The sequence below is a fragment of the Microchirus variegatus genome, assembly GCF_963457635.1.
Source record: "Microchirus variegatus genome assembly, chromosome: 13".
In the NCBI taxonomy this organism is placed as follows: Eukaryota; Metazoa; Chordata; class Actinopteri; order Pleuronectiformes; family Soleidae; genus Microchirus; species Microchirus variegatus.
This window is the reverse complement of record NC_139814.1, coordinates 6863917-6883579: the sequence shown is the minus strand read 5'-3', so window position 1 is coordinate 6883579 and position 19663 is coordinate 6863917. Positions and strand designations below refer to the sequence as shown.

At 40.9% G+C, this 19663-nt stretch overlaps 1 protein-coding gene across 1 annotated transcript; it reads left to right on the top strand.

Annotated features, from left to right (window-relative positions):
- Window positions 1-6863: 6863 nt before the first annotated feature.
- LOC310935829 (synaptic vesicle glycoprotein 2A-like) lies at window positions 6864-17964 on the top strand (the record flags this gene model as incomplete). The annotated part of the gene is made up of 12 exons (XM_083899789.1): window positions 6864-7473; window positions 8011-8191; window positions 8836-8987; window positions 9220-9353; window positions 9441-9530; window positions 10434-10541; window positions 11184-11272; window positions 11363-11527; window positions 11605-11738; window positions 16631-16837; window positions 16956-17115; window positions 17781-17964. 12 exons carry the CDS (start codon window positions 6864-6866, stop codon window positions 17962-17964), a joined length of 2214 nt encoding a protein of 737 aa, XP_083755915.1.
- Between the last annotated feature and the right edge of the window lie 1699 nt (window positions 17965-19663).

The window sequence follows — 19663 nt, the reverse complement described above, 5'->3', positions numbered from 1 at the left end:
AATGTGATATTTTAATTCTACAATTCCTCATCAATAATAGCTTGTTAATGAATAGAGAGTGTGTGTGTGTTTGTGTGGGAGTTGAATCTCAAATCTCTGATATTTTAATTATCAAAGCTGATTCACAAACATTGTCTTGTGAAGATATGACTATGATGATGGAAGCCTATAATTTTCATTTCCAATCTCTTACTTTGGAAATATCATGTATTATTGTACTATTGTGTCCCCAGTAACACACGTTTACTTTTGTTACTGCCAAGCTTGATATTACATCAGAAATTAGATGGTATTACTATAATTATAACCCCCACCATTAAAATGATTAACGTGCTCCCACCACGTTACCATGTTACCACTACACTGAACGTGCCGTGTTGCCATAGTAATAACCACACTTTACAGGAACAATAGCGACATTTATGAATGTCCTTTTATTTCTCACCACATTCCTCTCAGCTGTATTTTTTTAATCTCTACGTCACTCAGTGCGCGTGTCAAGAAAGTCTCACGTTTCTTTGTGGCAAGATGAAAATGCAGTGAAGAGGGGGGACCCGAGTGGTTGTCGTGGCAACCGCAGTCAAGTGCGCCTGCACGTGCGTGCGCGCAGTTTGATATGTCACATACGTTCAGACGATTAATCATCGTTCTGTAACAAAAAAAAAAAAAAAAAATGTGGGCAATAAGGTGTTTTTATTTATTTTTATTTTTATCGCGCATGCGCAGTTTGGTTGTGCTTTTAAACATTTCACACACACAAACCTGATAATTATCTTAACGTGTTGGGGGGGTGGACGCGTGCAGGTAAAAGGAGCTCGTGTGCAGATGTGCGCAAAAAAACACCAGGCTCTCAGATGTGAAGGCGTTAATGTGCTGTGCGCTCGTGTGAGCGTTTGCGTGGGGGAGGGGACCCCTGCCTGCGCATCACTATTGACTGTGTGTGTGTGTGCGTGTGTGACAGAGAGTGTGTGTGTGAGTGGATGGCGTGGGCTTCTCCTCTCCTCTCTCCAAACCGCACAGCAGCATCATCATCATCACCACTCGCTCCAGAGCAACAGCCTCGTGCGCATCATCATCTCCATCCTCCTCCTCATCCTCATCATCTCCACCATCTCCAGCCTGAAGAGGGACCACACACACACGCGCGCGCACACGCAGGAGTAAAAGGTGAGATTATTACTAATTCGCCATTAGTGGATTATTATTATTATTACTGTGTGTGTGTGTGTGTTTTGGATGAATAAAGCGTGATGATGAGGAAGAAGGCATGATGGGCGTGTTCTCCTCGCGCAGCAATTAAGATCGATCCTGTGAATCGAGTCTTTATAATCTAATCCAGGACGTGACGAGCTGCTGCCTGTACGTGATTTCTGAGAATCATCACAGGTGACAGGAAGCAGACAACTGGCTCTTTATGAGCTGATTTATATCATAATCCGATTATATTCTGTTCCCTGCTGCGTGTGTAAACTGACATGTAAGCGACGAGGCCTTTTTTCCCCCCCTCTCACTGGACTGATCCGATCATATTTAATCAGACTCTGCTGTCCTTCCACTTAATTGCTACTCGTGAAAAATAACAGTCGTGTAAGAGCTGAGCACAGATGTTACAGCCTGTCGTTAAAACTGAATGTGGCTGTTGTAATCTGATGTGTTTTTTGTTTTTTTTTGGAGGGGGTGGGGAGTTGTTTGGCTGTGGCTCATATAGTGAGATCTTCAGGTGTCTGTGTTTATCCATCACGACTCTTGACTGATTAAAAAAAAAAAGCGGCTGTAAAAGCTTTATCAGTGCATGTGATGATGTGATGACTGTCTGCTCTGCTTGGCCTCATAAGGAAGTGGTAAACTGATGCTGATTGATTTTTTTTTTTTTTTTGAATGAGGGTGGAAAGACATGGAGGGTTTTTTTTTTAAAGAGAGGAGGAGAGAGGGAGGGGAGAAGAGACCAGGGAGAAATCATTTCCATCCTCCTCATCCTCAGGAACTTCCTCCCCCTCTCGTCTCCTCTCTCCTCTCTCCTCTCTCCACTGACAGACATGGCCGTGTTTTGCAGGCTGCAGTGGGGCTGAAGAGATGCTGTCAACTCCACAGCAGGATGGGCACGGATGTAATGAGGAAGTAGGAGAAGAATCAGAAGAGGCTTATTTATCTCGAGGGAGATTCTTGTGCCAATTAGACAGAATAAAAGGTGCAGAAACGACAGTGACGTCTGTAAAATAAGAGAATCCGTATCCAGTTTAGGGTTAGCTTTAAAGGATTGTTGAGACTTTGGTGCAGAACGAACGCAGACGCAAGAGGTTGAGTAAAATAGACATGCCGAGGTAGTGATTAAAAGTGATTTCATGAAAATAATGCACACATTTGTAAGGCTGTTGTCTATTTATCGTTCTGGGATTGAAAGAAGCAGCAGGATCTCTAACATTCCTGTTAGATTTACAGATTAGTGAAAAAGTCAACGGCGTAGCATTATAGTGGACTTTAATACAACAGCAAACAGTGCTGTTGTTTGCTGGGAAATCGCTCATGTGTTTGTATTTTGTTCATTTCAACGTAGATTCTCATTCGTCCACGTCATAGTTCTTTAAAGTCACTGAACTTTAGTCCAGTTGATGCCCATTCTCTGAACTGTGGAGACATCTTTTCAAAGGGATTAATGTCCCTGAAGAGCATTATTGATTCACTGTGGTTGACATTTAAAGTTATTCCCACGTGCGGAGAACTGATTATTAATCTGCTCCTCCTTTGTTGTCCTCGGTGAGCAAACACTGACACAGGTAATGTCAGTCAAACTGGCTATGTCCCCCCCTGAAATGTCACGTTCTGATGTCAGAAATGTGAATAACAAAGATAGTAATGGCTGGATTCCATTTCGATTGCCTCAGTTTCACGGCCTTATTAGTCTCCATGCTGCAGTGTCTTACTGAAACTATAATCCGTTGTTAATATTATTAGTTACACTTGGGCTTTTGCCACCATTTTGCCATCAGGCAAAGTGAAACACGAGTGCAGGTGTGTGTGTGTGTGTGTGTGTGTGTGTGTGAGAGAGAGCGCGCTTCTAAATCAAACAGCTCTGTTGTTGTCTTGTTTGCTCAAGGCCCCATATGCTCATATTATTTTAGGCTCATGAGCTTGTGTTTTGCCACTGATACGTGCTGATCACAGGCGTGCAAGCGTGCGCTTCCATCTGTGACGTCATCCGGTCAGAATGGCACGGCTCAGCCTGCTTGACCAGACTGGCCTGGTGTAAATATCTCTGTCACGCCGACAGTGAAGGAGCTGCAGCCATATTTTTAGACGATAAAGGCCAAGTTAAAATGAATGCAAACAAATGAGTCAAGTTTTTTGCATTTGGCAGGATTCATATACTTTGCACCAGTGGAGACTCGAAACTGTTAATCTGATCTATTTCTGGGACTCCACGGCACAGTGTGTTGGGGTTTTTTCTCTGGGTTCCACCAGCTCCCCGTGACCCTCGTGTGGAGGGTAAACATAGATTTTTTAAAGTTTATTTTAATGCATTTATTTGCGTCAGGAACAGTGTACAGAATACAGTCGTTTCACTAAATGAATAGATGCTTTGTACCAGATTTAGCTCCCAGCTAATTTCCATCTGTTCTCCCCAGGCAGGAGAACAAACACAATTAAATTCAACACACACACACACGCGCGCGCACACATCGACTGACATAATTGTGCTATTATGAGGTGATTTGACAGGTGACAAATTCATTAGTCAAGAAAAGATTTGTAGAAATAATATAAAAAAAACAAGTCGGGGAATAAAAATAATGATTTGTTGTAGTCTGAATTGTGTCCTAGTGTATATATTTTACATCAGTGTTTTTGCTGCTATTTTGTGATTAACACACATTTCTGTCATTTAACAGTTTCATCACTGAACTGAAAGGTTTGCCTGAGACAATGTTTTATTAAAGGTCACATAGAGTGGTCCCGTTGCACATAAATGTTAGTTATGGAGGTCTACTTACATACATTAACTTGTTTTTATGGTCAAAAACCTCCTAGTTGCTGTAAACGAGCCGATTGAAATCCTCTTTTCTGACGATGTTCGTCAGCCGCGATGTTTCAGAGTGAACTCTGACCCCCAGAAGACAGAGGCCGTTTCTCAATATCCATACTTGTGTGTACTTGTGCGTACTTGCGTATCCCCGTACTTGTGAAAACGTCATCAGCCTCAGTCCAAGTTCTGTTCCATTTCTCAAGAACGCGAGCAGCGAGTACGGTTCTCATACCCGGAAGTGTTCTCGCTCCGCCCATTTAACCAGGTATGCATCGGGTGGTGACTTGAGCGTACTTGGGAAAGCCATATATCCCAGAATGCATTTCGGCCGAACATAGCAGGATAACATACAAATATAATCCTGAAATAAATATTTTTCCGTGTCCCGGAACGCAGTTTTGAAATCATTTGAGGCGAGAAATTAGTCATTTAGTAACTTTGAATTTTAGATTTATACTAAAGTCGCACTGTCATTGTATATGTATTTACATATAATGGACATTATTTTATAGTGTATAAAATATTTAAAATGTGAAAATAACAACAATATACTGTATGCATTTATTAAACGTATTTTATATGTTCATTCATCAACACTGTAGGTGGCGGTAATGAGGCTTAAGTGCTTCGCGCCAACCGCGTTATAACCCAGGTTATTATATGTCTCACTTTTAGGAGCAGATTGTGTATGTGTAGGACTAAATCTCTCACAGAGAAGACACTTAACGTCTATACTCAGCAGGCCTATTTCTTTTTTAATTAATTTATTTGAGGAAAGGGACAATGCATATTAATACACATTAAAATGTAAATATGAATAATTTCCGCCGTAGTCGTCCGGTTGCAGGTTGAGGTTATAAGGGATAAAAATGAAAGCACATCCAGGGGAAACAAAAATGTAGATACGTGTGAGCTCACAATGGAGGAAATAACGAAAGAAATACATATAAATACTGTACATACTCACATACACACACATACATACTTTTATACATAGACAATACATAACTGTACATACTCACATACACACACATACATACTTTTATACATAGACAATACATAACTGTACATACTCACATACACACATACATACTTTTATACATAGACAGTACATACTGTACATACTCACATACACACATACATACTTTTATACATAGACAATACATATTGTACATACTCACATACACACACACATACTTTTATACATAGACAATACATACTGTAGATACTCACATACACACAATTTGGGGATTTTAACAAGTGTTGTATTTTAATAGCACATGTTGGTTTTAGTTCCAATACTGTTTTGCCTAAATATGTGTACCTAATGAAGGGATTTGAATAAATTCTAGCGTCTGAAGTGTTGGAAAGTGGCTAATAGATAGAGGAAGAAAACACTGGCTCTGTTGTTGTATTAAATGCTGCATATCAACTTGAACAGAAATCAGTCAGGCCTTGTTTTGAAGACGTGGGTCACAGTGAGCACTCCGGCGACGCCTGTTGTTTCACTGCACCACAAATGTAACGTGACACGCTGCAATATTTCACAGTGACCTGAGGCTCACAGTGTATTAATGTGGAGACATATGGTTGTATATCACCACTCAACTGTACCTGTCACTGTCTTATGAACGTCCTGATGCGACGCTGCTGTAGACACACGAATCCGTTTTCTACTTCTCAATTTCAAGGCTCATTTATTTCCGTACACACGGCGCCGCCGCTAAATCAGCAATCAATCGTTCACTTTTTCAACGCATGGGATGTTTATGGCTTTATTTGATTAATCCAGGAAGTGGAGATGATGTGTTTTCTTCAATACTGATGATGCAGTAAATATACAACACAATTAACGAGAGCTGACACTTCGGTGCTGGACAAGTCAACAACAGAGTTGAGTCATGGTGATGGCTTTTCAGCGTTTCCGCCAACCCGAAAAACATCCATTACAAACCGCTCTCGCTGTTTAAGCCTTGATGCTGTGACCCTGTAGTTAGTGCTCGGGCCTCCCCACTCTTATCTACACAAGAGCTGAATGTTTCTTTGGTAAAGTTTCTGCTTTTCTTTTATGCACACATTTGTAATTGTTGTGTGTCTCTGTGGAGGCATTTTCTGTCTCTTTATAGTAATTTTACATCTGTTGCTGTTTCCGTGCAGCTGCTTTGCCTCTGAATGGATGTTTGGTAGTCATTTTATGTCTCTGTGCGCAGTTTCTACATTCTCCCTGTGAGTGCGTGGGTTTTCTCAGGTTACTCCGGCTTCCTCCTCCCGCCTGTCTAAACACACGCAGATTGAGTTTAGGTTAATTGGAGGTTCTAAATTTCCCATAGGTGTGACTGTGCGTGGTCTAACCTGCCTCCTGCCCAGTGTCAGCTGGGATTGGCTCCAGCTCCCCCTGCAGCCCTCCAACGATAAGCAGTAGTCGGTAATGAATGGATGAATGAATGAATGAATGGATGGAAGAAAGTTGCCATTTTATCACTGTGGTAGATCTGCACCAATTCATCGTCTTTTTTGAATGGATCTCTTTGTAGCTATTGTGCATCTTTGTGGCCCTTTAACATCTTTCGTGATAGCGGTCACTTGAAAAGGTGTTTTGCCGCCGCACCACAGTGGACACTTTCACGAGAACCTCAGCAGGCCTGAGTTATTACAATGACAATGTTTTCATTTTCTCTCCAGACATAAGAAGAGCCTGTTGCCTGTGGCGTCAGGTGTGCTGAAAGTCAACTCTTCAGGTCCGTGAGGTGTATCCTGAACAAACTGAAGCACCGGAACATTCACGTGGCCTCTTCACACAACCTCTGACCCCCTTTTGCATCTTCTGAACCTCTATAAAAAAATGGAGGACGGTTACCAAAACCGGACTGCCTTCATTAAAGGTGCCAAAGACATTGCCAAAGAAGTCAAGCGTCAAGCTTCAAAGAAGGTTGGGCGCTCAGTGGATCGGGCGAGCGACGAGTACAGCAGACGCTCCTACAGTCGCTTTGAAGAGGATGATGACGATGAATACCCAACGCAGGGAAGCCAGGATGGAGGTTACTACCGCGAAGACAGCCAGGCGGCCAATGAAGATGAGGGCGGCCACAGCGACTCCACAGAGGGTCACGACGAGGATGATGAGATCTATGAGGGCGAGTACCAAGGAATCCCCAGGGCTGAATCAGGCAAAGGAAGCCTGGCCGGAGGCCCAGGCGCCATCGATGCTGGAGCTCAGCAGTTCAGAGATATCGGGGCGTCTGAGGCCGAGAGGAGGAAGGACCAAGAGGAGCTGGCTCAACAATATGAGACCATTTTGCAAGAATGTGGTCACGGCAAATTCCAGTGGTGCCTGTACTTTGTGCTGGGGTTGGCTCTCATGGCCGACGGCGTTGAGATCTTTGTGGTCGGCTTCGTCCTGCCCAGTGCTGAGAAGGACATGTGCCTGTCTGAACCCAACAAAAGCATGCTAGGTAAGACCATAGATGTTTGTAGAAAAAGCTGCATTTCCACGATAAATTTAGTACCAGCAACCTTCTTCACTTTAATGAAAAGGTTCCTGCAGACCATAAAGATTAAGCTTTCATAGCCTATCATAAAATTGAAGTTGTGAACTTGTTATGAACAAATGTTATCCGCTTTTCTCGGTGGCCTCCTATGAACTCCGAGCCCAGGCCGTTGCCTGCTTTGCTTACCAGGTCATACTTTCTTAGTTCCATGTCCGTGAAGAACAGCTTCACATTTCTGTATGCGGGTACATACTGTATCTGCTGTTCCATCCATATTAAATGAGGGTCCACATTAATGTCTCACATAACATTCCTGTAGCGGCGATTTATCACCAGACATTCGTGGACTACTTATGCAGACTACCTCTAAAGTATGACCTGGACCTAAGCCTGACCTTTAAAGGTCATAATCAAACAGCAGCAGTGAGACAGAAATACAGAAGTCAGGAAAGACTCATGTGTAAAATCATTTAATAAAACGGTTTCTCTCCCTTTTCTCAGGTCTGATTGTGTATTTTGGGATGATGGTCGGGGCTTTCCTCTGGGGGGCACTGGCTGACCGGATAGGTCGTCGGCAGTCTCTTCTCATCTCGCTCTCCATCAACAGCGTTTTCTCCTTCTTCTCCTCCTTCGTCCAGGGATACAGCACTTTCCTCTTCTGCAGACTCCTCTCAGGCGTTGGGTAATGGCAAAAAATCAACTATTTTCTATTCAGATCTGGGCCCTTTAACTCTGACCTGGTTTATCATTTTCTTGTTCACAGTGAGTGCTAATAATGAATATATATATTGTGACATAATGTGAATGCAAATGCAAACATGGTAGACCAGGTATCATCTGTAAACATACATACATTGTGGTAGGCTGTGATAAATACAAATGAATCAGTTGGGTATTCTATGTATCAGAAATAGTTATAAATCAGATTGAGACATTTTAGGTTTAAAAATATCAGGATAATGAATGTTAAAATAGATGCAAATGTTTTTGGTATCTGTTCATTCTTTGAATCTCAGTGTTTTTAGCACCAGAGTCTTCTCTGGTTTAGTGAGTTGGCAAATTGAGAAGCTGAGGTCATTTCCCTTTACACCCAAATCACTAACTTGGTCATTAAACTTCTTTTCGGTAAGTGTGGCACCATGGTGATGGCGTTACATAAGTGTGGACACCTTAAAGCTTTGGGAACCAAATAAAAATAAAAACACCACCTGTGTCTAAACTCAACACTTCAGTTGATCCAGCTTTAACTTGGATTTGAAGTCATTAAGCTCATTATTCTGGGATGTTGTCCACTTCTGGCTCAGCTGCTTTTCTGATCTTTTGCAGAATCGGTGGATCAATTCCCATCGTGTTTTCCTACTATTCCGAATTTCTGTCCCAAGAGAAGCGTGGTGAGCACCTGAGCTGGCTCTGCATGTTCTGGATGATGGGGGGAATATACGCATCTGCTATGGCCTGGGCTATTATCCCACATTATGGTGAGTACAGTAATATATACTTGGTATTAAATCGTTATATGTGTTTTATTTTGACCGATATTTCACAGGCAGATTGTAATTTTCCAAACTATTCCTTAATATTTAGATCAGATGAAGTGATTGATAGAAAATGCAGGTTCAAGCTCATTTGCTGCCTTAACCTATTAACTTTATGTATTTAATGTATTCTTTGATGTGATTTCTCTGTGTCGGCTTGCTTGTATCTCCTCAGGTTGGAGTTTCCAGATGGGCTCTGCATATCAGTTCCATAGCTGGCGTGTGTTCGTGTTAGTGTGCGCCTTTCCCTCTGTGGCAGCCATCGCTGCCCTCAATGCCGTGCCAGAGAGCCCGCGCTTCTACTTGGAGGTAAGAGTCAGTTCATGTCAGGCAGTAATCACTGATTTTAACTCCTAGTGAATCCCCTCGGAGTAAAATCATATTTATTCCTATCAGAATGGCAAACACGACGAAGGCTGGATGATTCTGAAGCAAGTCCACGACACTAACATGCGGGCGAAGGGATACCCAGAGAAGGTGTTTTCTGTGAGTATCAAACCACAACAGTCACTGTGTGCGTAAAAAGTGAAAAAGGGCCAATTCCAATTCCTATCTTAACCCTCAATCTTAACCCTCAAGCTCAACCCTTAATCTTAACTGGCCCTCAAAACCAAGTGTTGAGGGTTATTTTGTCACTTAGAAATGGGACACCCCTTAAATGCCGATACATCTTCAGACTGTAGGGGGCAGAATAACTCTAAAGCTGCGTCCAGTCTGTCAACTCCAAAAAAAGAAGAAGAAGAACACATTTACGTCACGATTATTTATTACAATCTGTTTGTCAGTCAAGTTATTAGGTTGTCAGTTAGTTATAAGATGATACTCATACAAATACCACAACCACGGACATATTCAGCTGACAGTTACCACACACCACGACTTATTGAAAAGTAAACCATAGCAAACGATCGATCGTCCGCACCGGCCGGCTATTGACAAAAGATCGTAAAATAAAAATAAATGTTACGCAACAATGACGTCAGTAATCCATAATATGGGCCTAAACTAAGATAATACAATGGTTTTCATACTTTTTATATCTCTATTAACAAAGAAAATACTTAATTTGTAGCGTACTTGTTTCGCTGCTTTCGGCGCCATCTTTGTTATGTGAAAACACGCAATGCATTCTGGGTAGCCCTTGCTCCCAAGGGTGGTCTCGGAAAATCTCAATATTGAGGGCGATACAGCCCTTTAAAACTTTCCCCTCAACTTCATTTTTCTGAGAATCGGGACAGCACTTGCACTAGAGGGAGCGTGCATTTTTGAGATTGAGGGTTAAGATTGAGGGTTAAGCAAGGAATTGGAATTCACCCATGGTTTTAATGGCTTCATTTGTCCGTGCATAACATCTAACTGAATTAACACCTCTGATGCACCTCTGTCAAGGTCACAACGATTAAGACGGTGAAACAGGTGGACGAGTTGGTGGACACTGGCACCGACACCCCAGTTTGGAAACGCTACAGACTGAAGATTATGAGCCTCTCCCAACAGGTGAGTGCAAATGAGACAAGAAATGAAAGCTCAGATTGAACGGTTTGGAGATAAAATAAGAGTTGTTAAGGCCGAGACGGTTTGGTCATGTGCAGAGGAGGGAAAGTGATTATATTGGACAAAGTGTTGAAGGAGCTGCCAGGTAGGAGGAAAAGAGGAAAGCCACAGAGAAGGTTCATGGATGTTGTAAAGGAGAACATGAGGACACTTGGTGTAAACAGAAGAGGACACACGGGAGAAGACAAGATGGAGGCAGTGGGGATCTGCTGTGGAAGAGAGAGTTAAGAACTCTGTGGCCTCCTGTGGGCCTTGTTGGACTAAATATGAGTTTTATGGCTTTGGAGATTCTTCTGTAACAAAAATGTAACCAAACACCCGCAGCATCTTTTATATTCCCCTGTAGAATACTGCTAAATCACTGCTACGTGCAGTTTAATCTCATGTTTATGTTGTGTTGTACGTTTTTTGCAGCACCATTGCACCAGCGTGGTGATGCCTGTTTCCAAATAGCTTTCAGCCTACGTTCTGTTGCGCACACACGCCTACATCATGCATCTTCTCAATCTGCTACTGCACCTCCTCGCTTAATGGCCACGGAGAAAAGCCGAGAAAAACCCGTGTTTTCCTGTCCATGTGTTTCAGATCAGGAACAACATTGCCGCCTGCTTCAGTCCTGAATATAAACGGACAACCTTCATGCTCATGGCTGTTTGGTTTACCATGTCTTTCAGGTAAACTAAAGACTCATAAAAACCTTTGTTTAAAGACTCAAGTTAAATCTCCATCCTGACCTGATCTGTCTACTACTGTCTACTTTGCAGCTACTACGGTCTGACGGTGTGGTTCCCAGATATGATCAAATACATCCAGAAGCAGGAGTATGACTCAAAGACAAAGACCTTCACCAAAGAGCGCGTGGAGCACGTCACGTTTAACTTCACCCTGGAAAACCAAGTGCATCGTCAAGGACACTACTTCAATGACAAGTAGGCGACCACAACACAGAGGGTTTTTCATATAGTTGATATAAAACTCAAACTGAAACGTTTATCCTGTTCACCAGATTCCTCAACCTGAAGATGAAATCCATGGTGTTTGAAGACTCAGTGTTTGAGGAGTGCTACTTTGAGGACATCACCTCCACTCACACCTTCTTCAGAAACTGCACCTTCGTCGCGAGTTTGTTCTATAACACAGGTAAATAAATATCAGTGGATTGATTTTTCATAGACATATTGTTTTCTCTCTCGCAATTTCAACACAGTTATTCCATTTAAACCTGCATTCATGTGACCACCGTGAATCAGCGTTTCAAGCTATATGCATGGCACTAATATGAGGCGCCGATTGTAGTTGCGCATGCTAAAATAAACAGTTTTTGCCACATTTAGCAAAAAACATGTATAAAAAACATGTGAATTTTTTAATGTTAGTTTTTACCAGATTTACAGCAAAATGTGTGAATTTTGTGATATTCTCATGTGAAAATATCATTTCAATGTTTTGTCTGAATAAAAAATCTAAATCTAAATGTTAAATGTTAAATATAAATGCTAAATGCTAAATTTTAAATGTTAAATATAAATTTGAATGTGAATTTGCATATTATCTAAACATTTAGTTTCAAACGAAACATTTAAATTTAACATTTATATTTAGCATTTAGATTTAACATTTATATTTAAATTTATATTTAGCAATTCGATTTAACATTTATATTTATATTTATGTTTAACATTTATATTTAACATTTAACATTTAATATTTAACATTTAATATTTAATATTTAACATTTAACATTTATTTAACATTAAGATTTAGATTTTTTATTCAGACAAAACATTGAAATTGTATTTTCACAAGAGAAGTAAATATCACAAAATTCACAAATATTGCTGTAAATCTGGTCAAAACTAACATTAAAAAAATTCACATGTTTTTTATACATGTTTTTTTCTGCTAAATGTGGCAAAAAGTTGCTGTTTATTTTAGCACGCACAAAATTTAGAATAGGCGCCTCATACACCAATGTGTCATTATTCATTTAGTAGTGAAACAGCATTATCACTCACCTGGAGTCACTCAGCAGATGTTAAGTCCCATATTTGCTCTCAGTATGACTCAGTTTTTTTGTCTCCACCAACCCTGAGAAAACATTTGCACATCATCAAATCACAAACTTTGTGTAATACCGAGACACAAAAGGTAAAATGAAAAACACTCTGCAGAGAGCCGTGAAAATGAAGCTCAACACTGAAGCTGTAAAAGTAAGACAGTGAGTGAAGAGGCACTGAAGTGCTCCATGGACCTGAGGGGGTGATAGTCGTGCTGTTACAGACATTCCGGTGACATAATTCACTGAAGGTTCTTTTGCACATTGCGAGGTTGTTGGACGCTCCTGATTTTATCTTTTTTTGGCAGCGCCACTCGCGCCTGTGAGGAGCTGTGGTTTCACCATGGCAACAGCAGCACCGTGTGTGTTGTTAAAAAGCAGATGATATCATGACGCCATGTTGCCTGTTGTGTGCCGAGCAGAGTGTGAAAGAAAAACGACAAACGCTACTGACTGCGTCAGTGACTCCTGTGGGGAAAACAATTCCTGGCTATGATTGATATGGAACCAAAAGGGAAAACATGGAACTCTGCGTGTTTTGTTGTTTTAGCTGCAGTTTTAATTTCAGTAATGATCACTGTCACCCCCAGAAAAACACAAATCACTTCAGTTTTAATGTGAATTTTACAAAGCAAATGTTTTCAAAAGGTCACAGTGCTTCAGCAGCTCTGCCTCCATGGCAACACTTTTTGATGCCAGTGTCCTCCGGTAACACTGCAGCAGAGCAGTTACCATAGCGACGTAAACAAATTCAGCCCAAGCTTTGTCAAGGCAGTTTCATTGGATTAGATGTGAAGGAAGAAAAATGAGTCAAAATATGAGTTATCGCATGGTGTCGAGAATGAGATAATGAAATCCAAAACACTTTCTGAACAAATCTGTTCAGGGAATGTTCAGATTTGATTTATTCTGGGTCTTTTTGTTTTACTGACACTTAGTTGTTGATTTAACAATGCGCCTCAATGATGAAATAGCAAAGACCTGAAGCTCCATATTGCATTTTGCAACCGGGAGTTCACTGGTTGCCATATTTGTCTATTTCCTTCTGAAAGGGAACATTCATTAATTCATTAATTCATTAATTCATCTTCTACCACTTTATCATCCACATGATGGTCACAGGGGGCACAACCCCAGCTGACGTGGGGCGAAAGGCGAAGTCACACCCTGGACAGATCATCAGTCCATCACAGGGACACATAGAGATAAACAACCGTCCACTCTCACAGACTCACGCACACACTCACACCTACGGTCAATTTAGATTTTGAACAAATCTGCATGTTTTTGGACTGTGGGAGAAAACCCACACACACACACACCCTGAGAGCGTTGAATCTCCATGCAGAAAGACCCTTGTTTTGTGACCCTAGCGATTGAGACCTTTAACCCCTCAAGAAAATGGTTTCCAATGTTATAAATCAGGTTAGAAATAGGGACATTTTCCCATAAACTTCCACTCAAACTGAGTACTTTTTTTTTTACAACCAGTGGAGTCGCCCCCTAGTGGCTATTCAATATATTCTCATTTGCTGCTTTGCTTCAGGAGGGACTAAAACAGGGGTGTCCAAACCTTTTTTTTTGGGGGGGGGTCTGCGCTCTCCAAGTGCTTTTCCAGTTGATAATGTGCAGATTTCTGGACCAATGGTCCTTTTTTCTCCTTTTTTAACAGTAACATTTAAATACAAATGCCCTGTTCTATGAAAAATAAAAATAAAAATTGCCTTTCTTTCCACATCTGGAGTCAAATAACATAACATGAGATGAGTGCATACAGCTGTCTGTCACAGGTGGTTTTCGAAAAGCAGGGACTCTGGTTTTAAAGCACAATTTTATTATGAAACATTATAAAACTGAAGTTACGGGCCGCACAGCATCTCACCGAGGGCTGTGATTGGCCAGTGTGCACAAAATGTACCAATAAGATAGAAGAATTGACTGAAGAAGTTTTTTTTTGCTTTGAACTGTGGTTTTGTGGTTGTGATTTTCTTTCCCACGAGCCTTTGAATCAACATGTCGGAGTCATGACTGGGAAAGACATCTGAGAAGCTGTGCTCTGCTGCCGCTATCGTTCCTCTTCTAAAGCCCTGACAGATTTCTTCTGAATCTTAACATCTCCTCTCCAGTAATTACAGCTGCAGTAACTCCTCATCAAAGATACGTTATTTTTTTACGTTTGCATGATTTGTTAAAGTTTAGGATCACTCAGCACTTTTATGCCTGACTCTGGTTCTTAAAAGTGGTTTTGGTAAGTGGAAGCACTTTTTATTGGTGTCTTCAGTAAATCTGCTGCTGCAGTCGTCAGTTAAAGTCGACAGTAAAGTATAAACAGAGATTAACAGGCCGTGTAAGAGTGAGGAAAAGCTGTCTGACCTCTCCTGACCTCCTCTGTCATCCTCTTTACTTAGTGTATATTTAAAGAAGTCTGGGAGAACAAAAGTGATTGTATTTGATTCTGTTTTTTTTTTTTTAATGTTTAGTCTCAGCCTTAAAGGAATGTTGATTAAAAACAGATGCTAACAGAGGACTGGTCGTGTGGTTGGCGGTGCAGATGTCCTGGCTGCGTTTGCTGGGAGATGATTTCATCCCATCTTTTCCCTGTTTTAGGAAAACTAATCATTCATGTGAGACTGTAGGTTTGGCCTCAGACGTGAGGAGGAATTCAGTGAAGTCAGATGTTCTCAGTTCCCAAAATATAAAGAAATGCTTGTTGCTCTTCCTGTAGTGATGATAGCATGTACAAAAAGTAAGTGCATATCGACTGCTTTGACTGTCATTACAGTGACAACCGTTCTTAGAAGAAGAAAAACTAGATTATTATCCATTAACACAGAGACACTTGCAGTGTTAAAGTAACAGTAAGGCAGTCAGTTTAATATCTAATATAAGAGGACAGACGCTGTTAATGTTAAGGCTAAAATGTATTACTACTTCAGTGTGGATTTAACTCTTTTAGTGTTAAAATACAAGTAAAATAGTTAAAGTAAACACAATTTCAATTTAAGGAGTTAAACCAAATAAACCTTGGAATATTATTAGATTTAAACTCTGCAAAATGTCCAGTGTAGGGAAAGTTAAAGGTGCCATATGTAAGAATGTGGCCAAAAACGGTTACTACATTCAAATTCAAAATACCAAGGTCTTTTAGGTTTCGTTTTCTGACGTAACTGGCAACCCGTGGTTGCTCGGCAGCTGAGACTCTACTGACTGCAATGATTGGTAGACGGCAGTAGGTGGCGCCACATGCCAAAACATGATTTCAAAACATAAACATGATTTGCAGTCTGCAAAATATTTTTTTTAATGCAAATATTTTGGCTGTACTGTTGTTGTTGGTGAGTTCAGTTTGTGGAGCTTGAAGTTCTGCATGTTTTCAGACAAATAATCAGAACCTCCAACTGTTCTGATTTCCGTTTCTTAAATGACTTTAACCTGAATATCATTCAGGGCAGAGCTGCTTCAATGTGTGGACAAAACATTTTCACATATTAAAGAAATCTAAATGTCTATGGAAATATCTAAATAATCGTTGTTTGTTGTTATTCTGGAAATTAAGATTGCTAATTTAGTGCACATTTGCACACTTACTCACTGTCAACATGCTTGGACGCAAAAGTGCAAATTAATATTAGGGCACTTACATTAACACTTACTGCCCTCTAAGGTTAAAGAAACATAAGAGTGACTCATTAAATTTTTATCAATAAACTGATTTGGCTACGGTTCCATTTGGAGGTTATATAAACAGTGGTTCATCTTTTTTCTGACCTGACACGCTGTGGACCGAACAACACATTGATTAATTGAGAAAATAATCAAGTGAGACGAGGAAAACAATCATTAGTTGCAGAGCTGTCTGTGTGGATTCCTCTCAGGCTGCACACAGACAGAGCTGTATTCCAAGTAAGACATATTATGGGCAAAATAACTTTTATTTGATCTTTTATTAACATTTTATCTTTTCTCCTTTGCTCAGACTTGTTCAAATACAGGTTTGTCGACTGTAAACTGGTCAACAGCACGTTCATCCACAACAAGGAGGGCTGCATGCTGGACTTCAGCGACGACTTCAACAATGCCTACATGATATACTTCGTCAACTTCCTCGGCACTTTGGCAGTGTTGCCTGGCAACATCGTCTCTGCTCTGTTAATGGACAAAATTGGCCGTTTAAGGATGTTGGGTGAGTCAGTGTCATCGCCGCAGATTGTTCACTTGCAGTCAGAGAGAGGCGATTTGAACATAATGCGATTGTTGTTGTTGTTGTTGTTGTTGTTGCTGTCGTCATCCTCTCCAAACAGCGGGATCCAGCATCATATCCTGTGTCAGCTGTTTCTTCCTGATGTTCGGCAACAGTGAGTCGGGAATGATCGCCCTCCTGTGTCTGTTTGGCGGCATCAGCATCGCTTCGTGGAACGCGCTGGATGTGATAACAGTGGAGCTCTACCCGTCTGATAAGAGGTAACACGAGAGCAGCTTTTCCTAAAACAAATATAATCTCAGACAATGTTTACCATATTTTCCTCTTTTGACCTCTGCAATCTCACCCAGATTTAGTTTTTTTGCGCAGGTGTAGATTCCACAGGTGACGCTTATGAGGATATAGAATAAGGTTTACTTGGTGGCAGCACCTCCAGAGTGATTCCCATAATTCATCTCACTTGAAGTACATTTGGCAAAATGAAGTATTGTAAACTAGACCTTTGGCACCATGTAGAAATAGGTAGATTAGTTCATATTATGATTTGCTTTAGACTGATCTTGTTCCATCCATCCATCCATCCGTCTACCGCTTTATCCTCCACATGGGGGTCACAGGGGCACTGTGTCAATCACAGCTCACATAGGGTGAAAGGCGGAGTCACACCTTGGACAGATTGCCAGTCCATACAGGGACACATAGAGACAAATAACCAGTCAACCAGGTTAATTATAGAAAAAAACTCTTGCATCTTTACAAGGAAACCATAATTACTGGAAACACGTGTCATGTTATTGTCTTGTCATGTTTCACCTCATAAATCCTAGTGTATTTTCTTCATACAAATGGGGTTAATGAAACACACACACACAGAGAGAGAGCATCTTAATTGTGTTTAACCCTCTCTTCTTCTTATCTTTTAAAGGACCACAGCGTTCGGCTTCCTGAACGCTCTCTGTAAGGTGGCGGCCGTCCTGGGTATCAGCATCTTCCAGTCATTTGTCGGCATCACCAAGGCCGTACCCATCATATTTGCCGCTGGCGCGCTCGCTGCAGGTAGTTTCCTTGCAACCAAGTTGCCTGAAACACGAGGCCAAGTGTTGCAGTAAAAGAGATGGCCAGCAGTGGGCAGCAGAGTACAGCTGGGAGTGTGTTTGACAAACCAGAGAGATTCAGCGCTGCCCATCGCACACACGAAGAGAATAGACTGCCATCCCATTGTAAGCCCAGAATCCTTTGAAATATGGATTGAGTCTTTCAAAGTCCAAACAGACCCACAGAGATTAACAGAAGAGCACACAGATGTAGAAATAAACACGGGTGTCATGACAACACAGCGCCATCTGAAAACACCTTAATTCAGCCGTGCTGTCAGGTTTGATCTGATCTATCGACAGGGTGAAGTGGAAATGTGCTGTTAGGATAAAAATGCCCATAGATCTACAATGAAAAAGACAGAGTGGTCAAATGAAACAGAAAAAAAAAGCCATTTCTTAATGAGCGTGTGACAAAATTTCATCCACGTTTGTGATTGCTTTTCTCTGTCATCTGTCCTCAGTCACCGGCTTTCTGTGCTGCTTTTTAATTACACTCAGATGCTCATAGATGTGTTTGTAGATTTCCCTTTTAAAAAAATACCCTTAAATATGAACTTACAGGTCGATTACATTTCTCTAAAAGCACCAACGACCCTTTACCACCTGTTGAGCACTGCAGATTTCTACTACATTACATAAAAAGAAGACACAACCAGAAACAGAGAGTTTCATTTGTCCTGGCTCAGTTTCTTCCTCTTCTTAAAAAGCTCAAAACATATAGTTACATTTCACAGGATTCTCAGTTGTAAATGGGACTCGTTGCTCTGTGTTCAGTGTTTTCCCTTCCTGTCGTTGAACCCTTCAGCTGTCGCAGTTTTCTGACGTACATCTGTCTGCGTCACAGGGACAGCTGTGGGACGGATTTGTGCTGTACTTAACGTGAGAGCAGATACACAAGTGTGATATTTGCTAAGTTATTTGCACGAGTGTGTTTTATGTAAGTGTGTGTGTGTGTGTGTGTGTGTGTAAAAGTACATGTGTGGGAAAGTGTCATTCATCCAACATTTCATGCAAATCAGACTAATTAGATTTTGTTTAATCAAATCGAATGATTTTAATGCAGTAGCTCAGGTGTACTATGAATACTTGAGTACATCTACAGCTAATATAATTTTAGCACCATTTTGTACCACATTAGTGAACCGGCAGGTTACATTTTGCGGATTGATTATTAGCCTTATAATGAAAGAAGTGTTAAAGTTCATGTTTGGCTGTGGTTACAGTCAAAAACAATGAAGTCAAAGTCATGTCATGAGATCTTTCCAAAGCGACTTTGTGTTAAGATTTAAGCTTTGTTGACATAGGTTGGTTGTTTTGTCTTTTTTTAACTTTGACAAAAACAACACAGTTTACTCTCTTAAATGTCCCCAGTGCCCCCCAGAGGTCATGATATGACTTTATTGGCTTTGTAAGCACAAACAGGACCAAAAGAAGACAAAGTCTGATTAAATCAGGTACAGAGGCACAAAGAGAGAGAGAAAAAAACAGACTATGAAAAGAAATTAATTTTTAAGGGCTTAAATGAGTTTGGTCACTGCCTCCACATCGTATATCACACAAAGTGAAATCATTAACTGTGCTTCTGCCTATTTACTGTTAAAAACTTTGAGCTAAATTAGACAGAATCACTCTAAAGGGAAGATAAACGAGTTACTTACCTCACTATTTCACTATCATTTCTCCAAAGGTATACATTAATATGTGTGCTGAC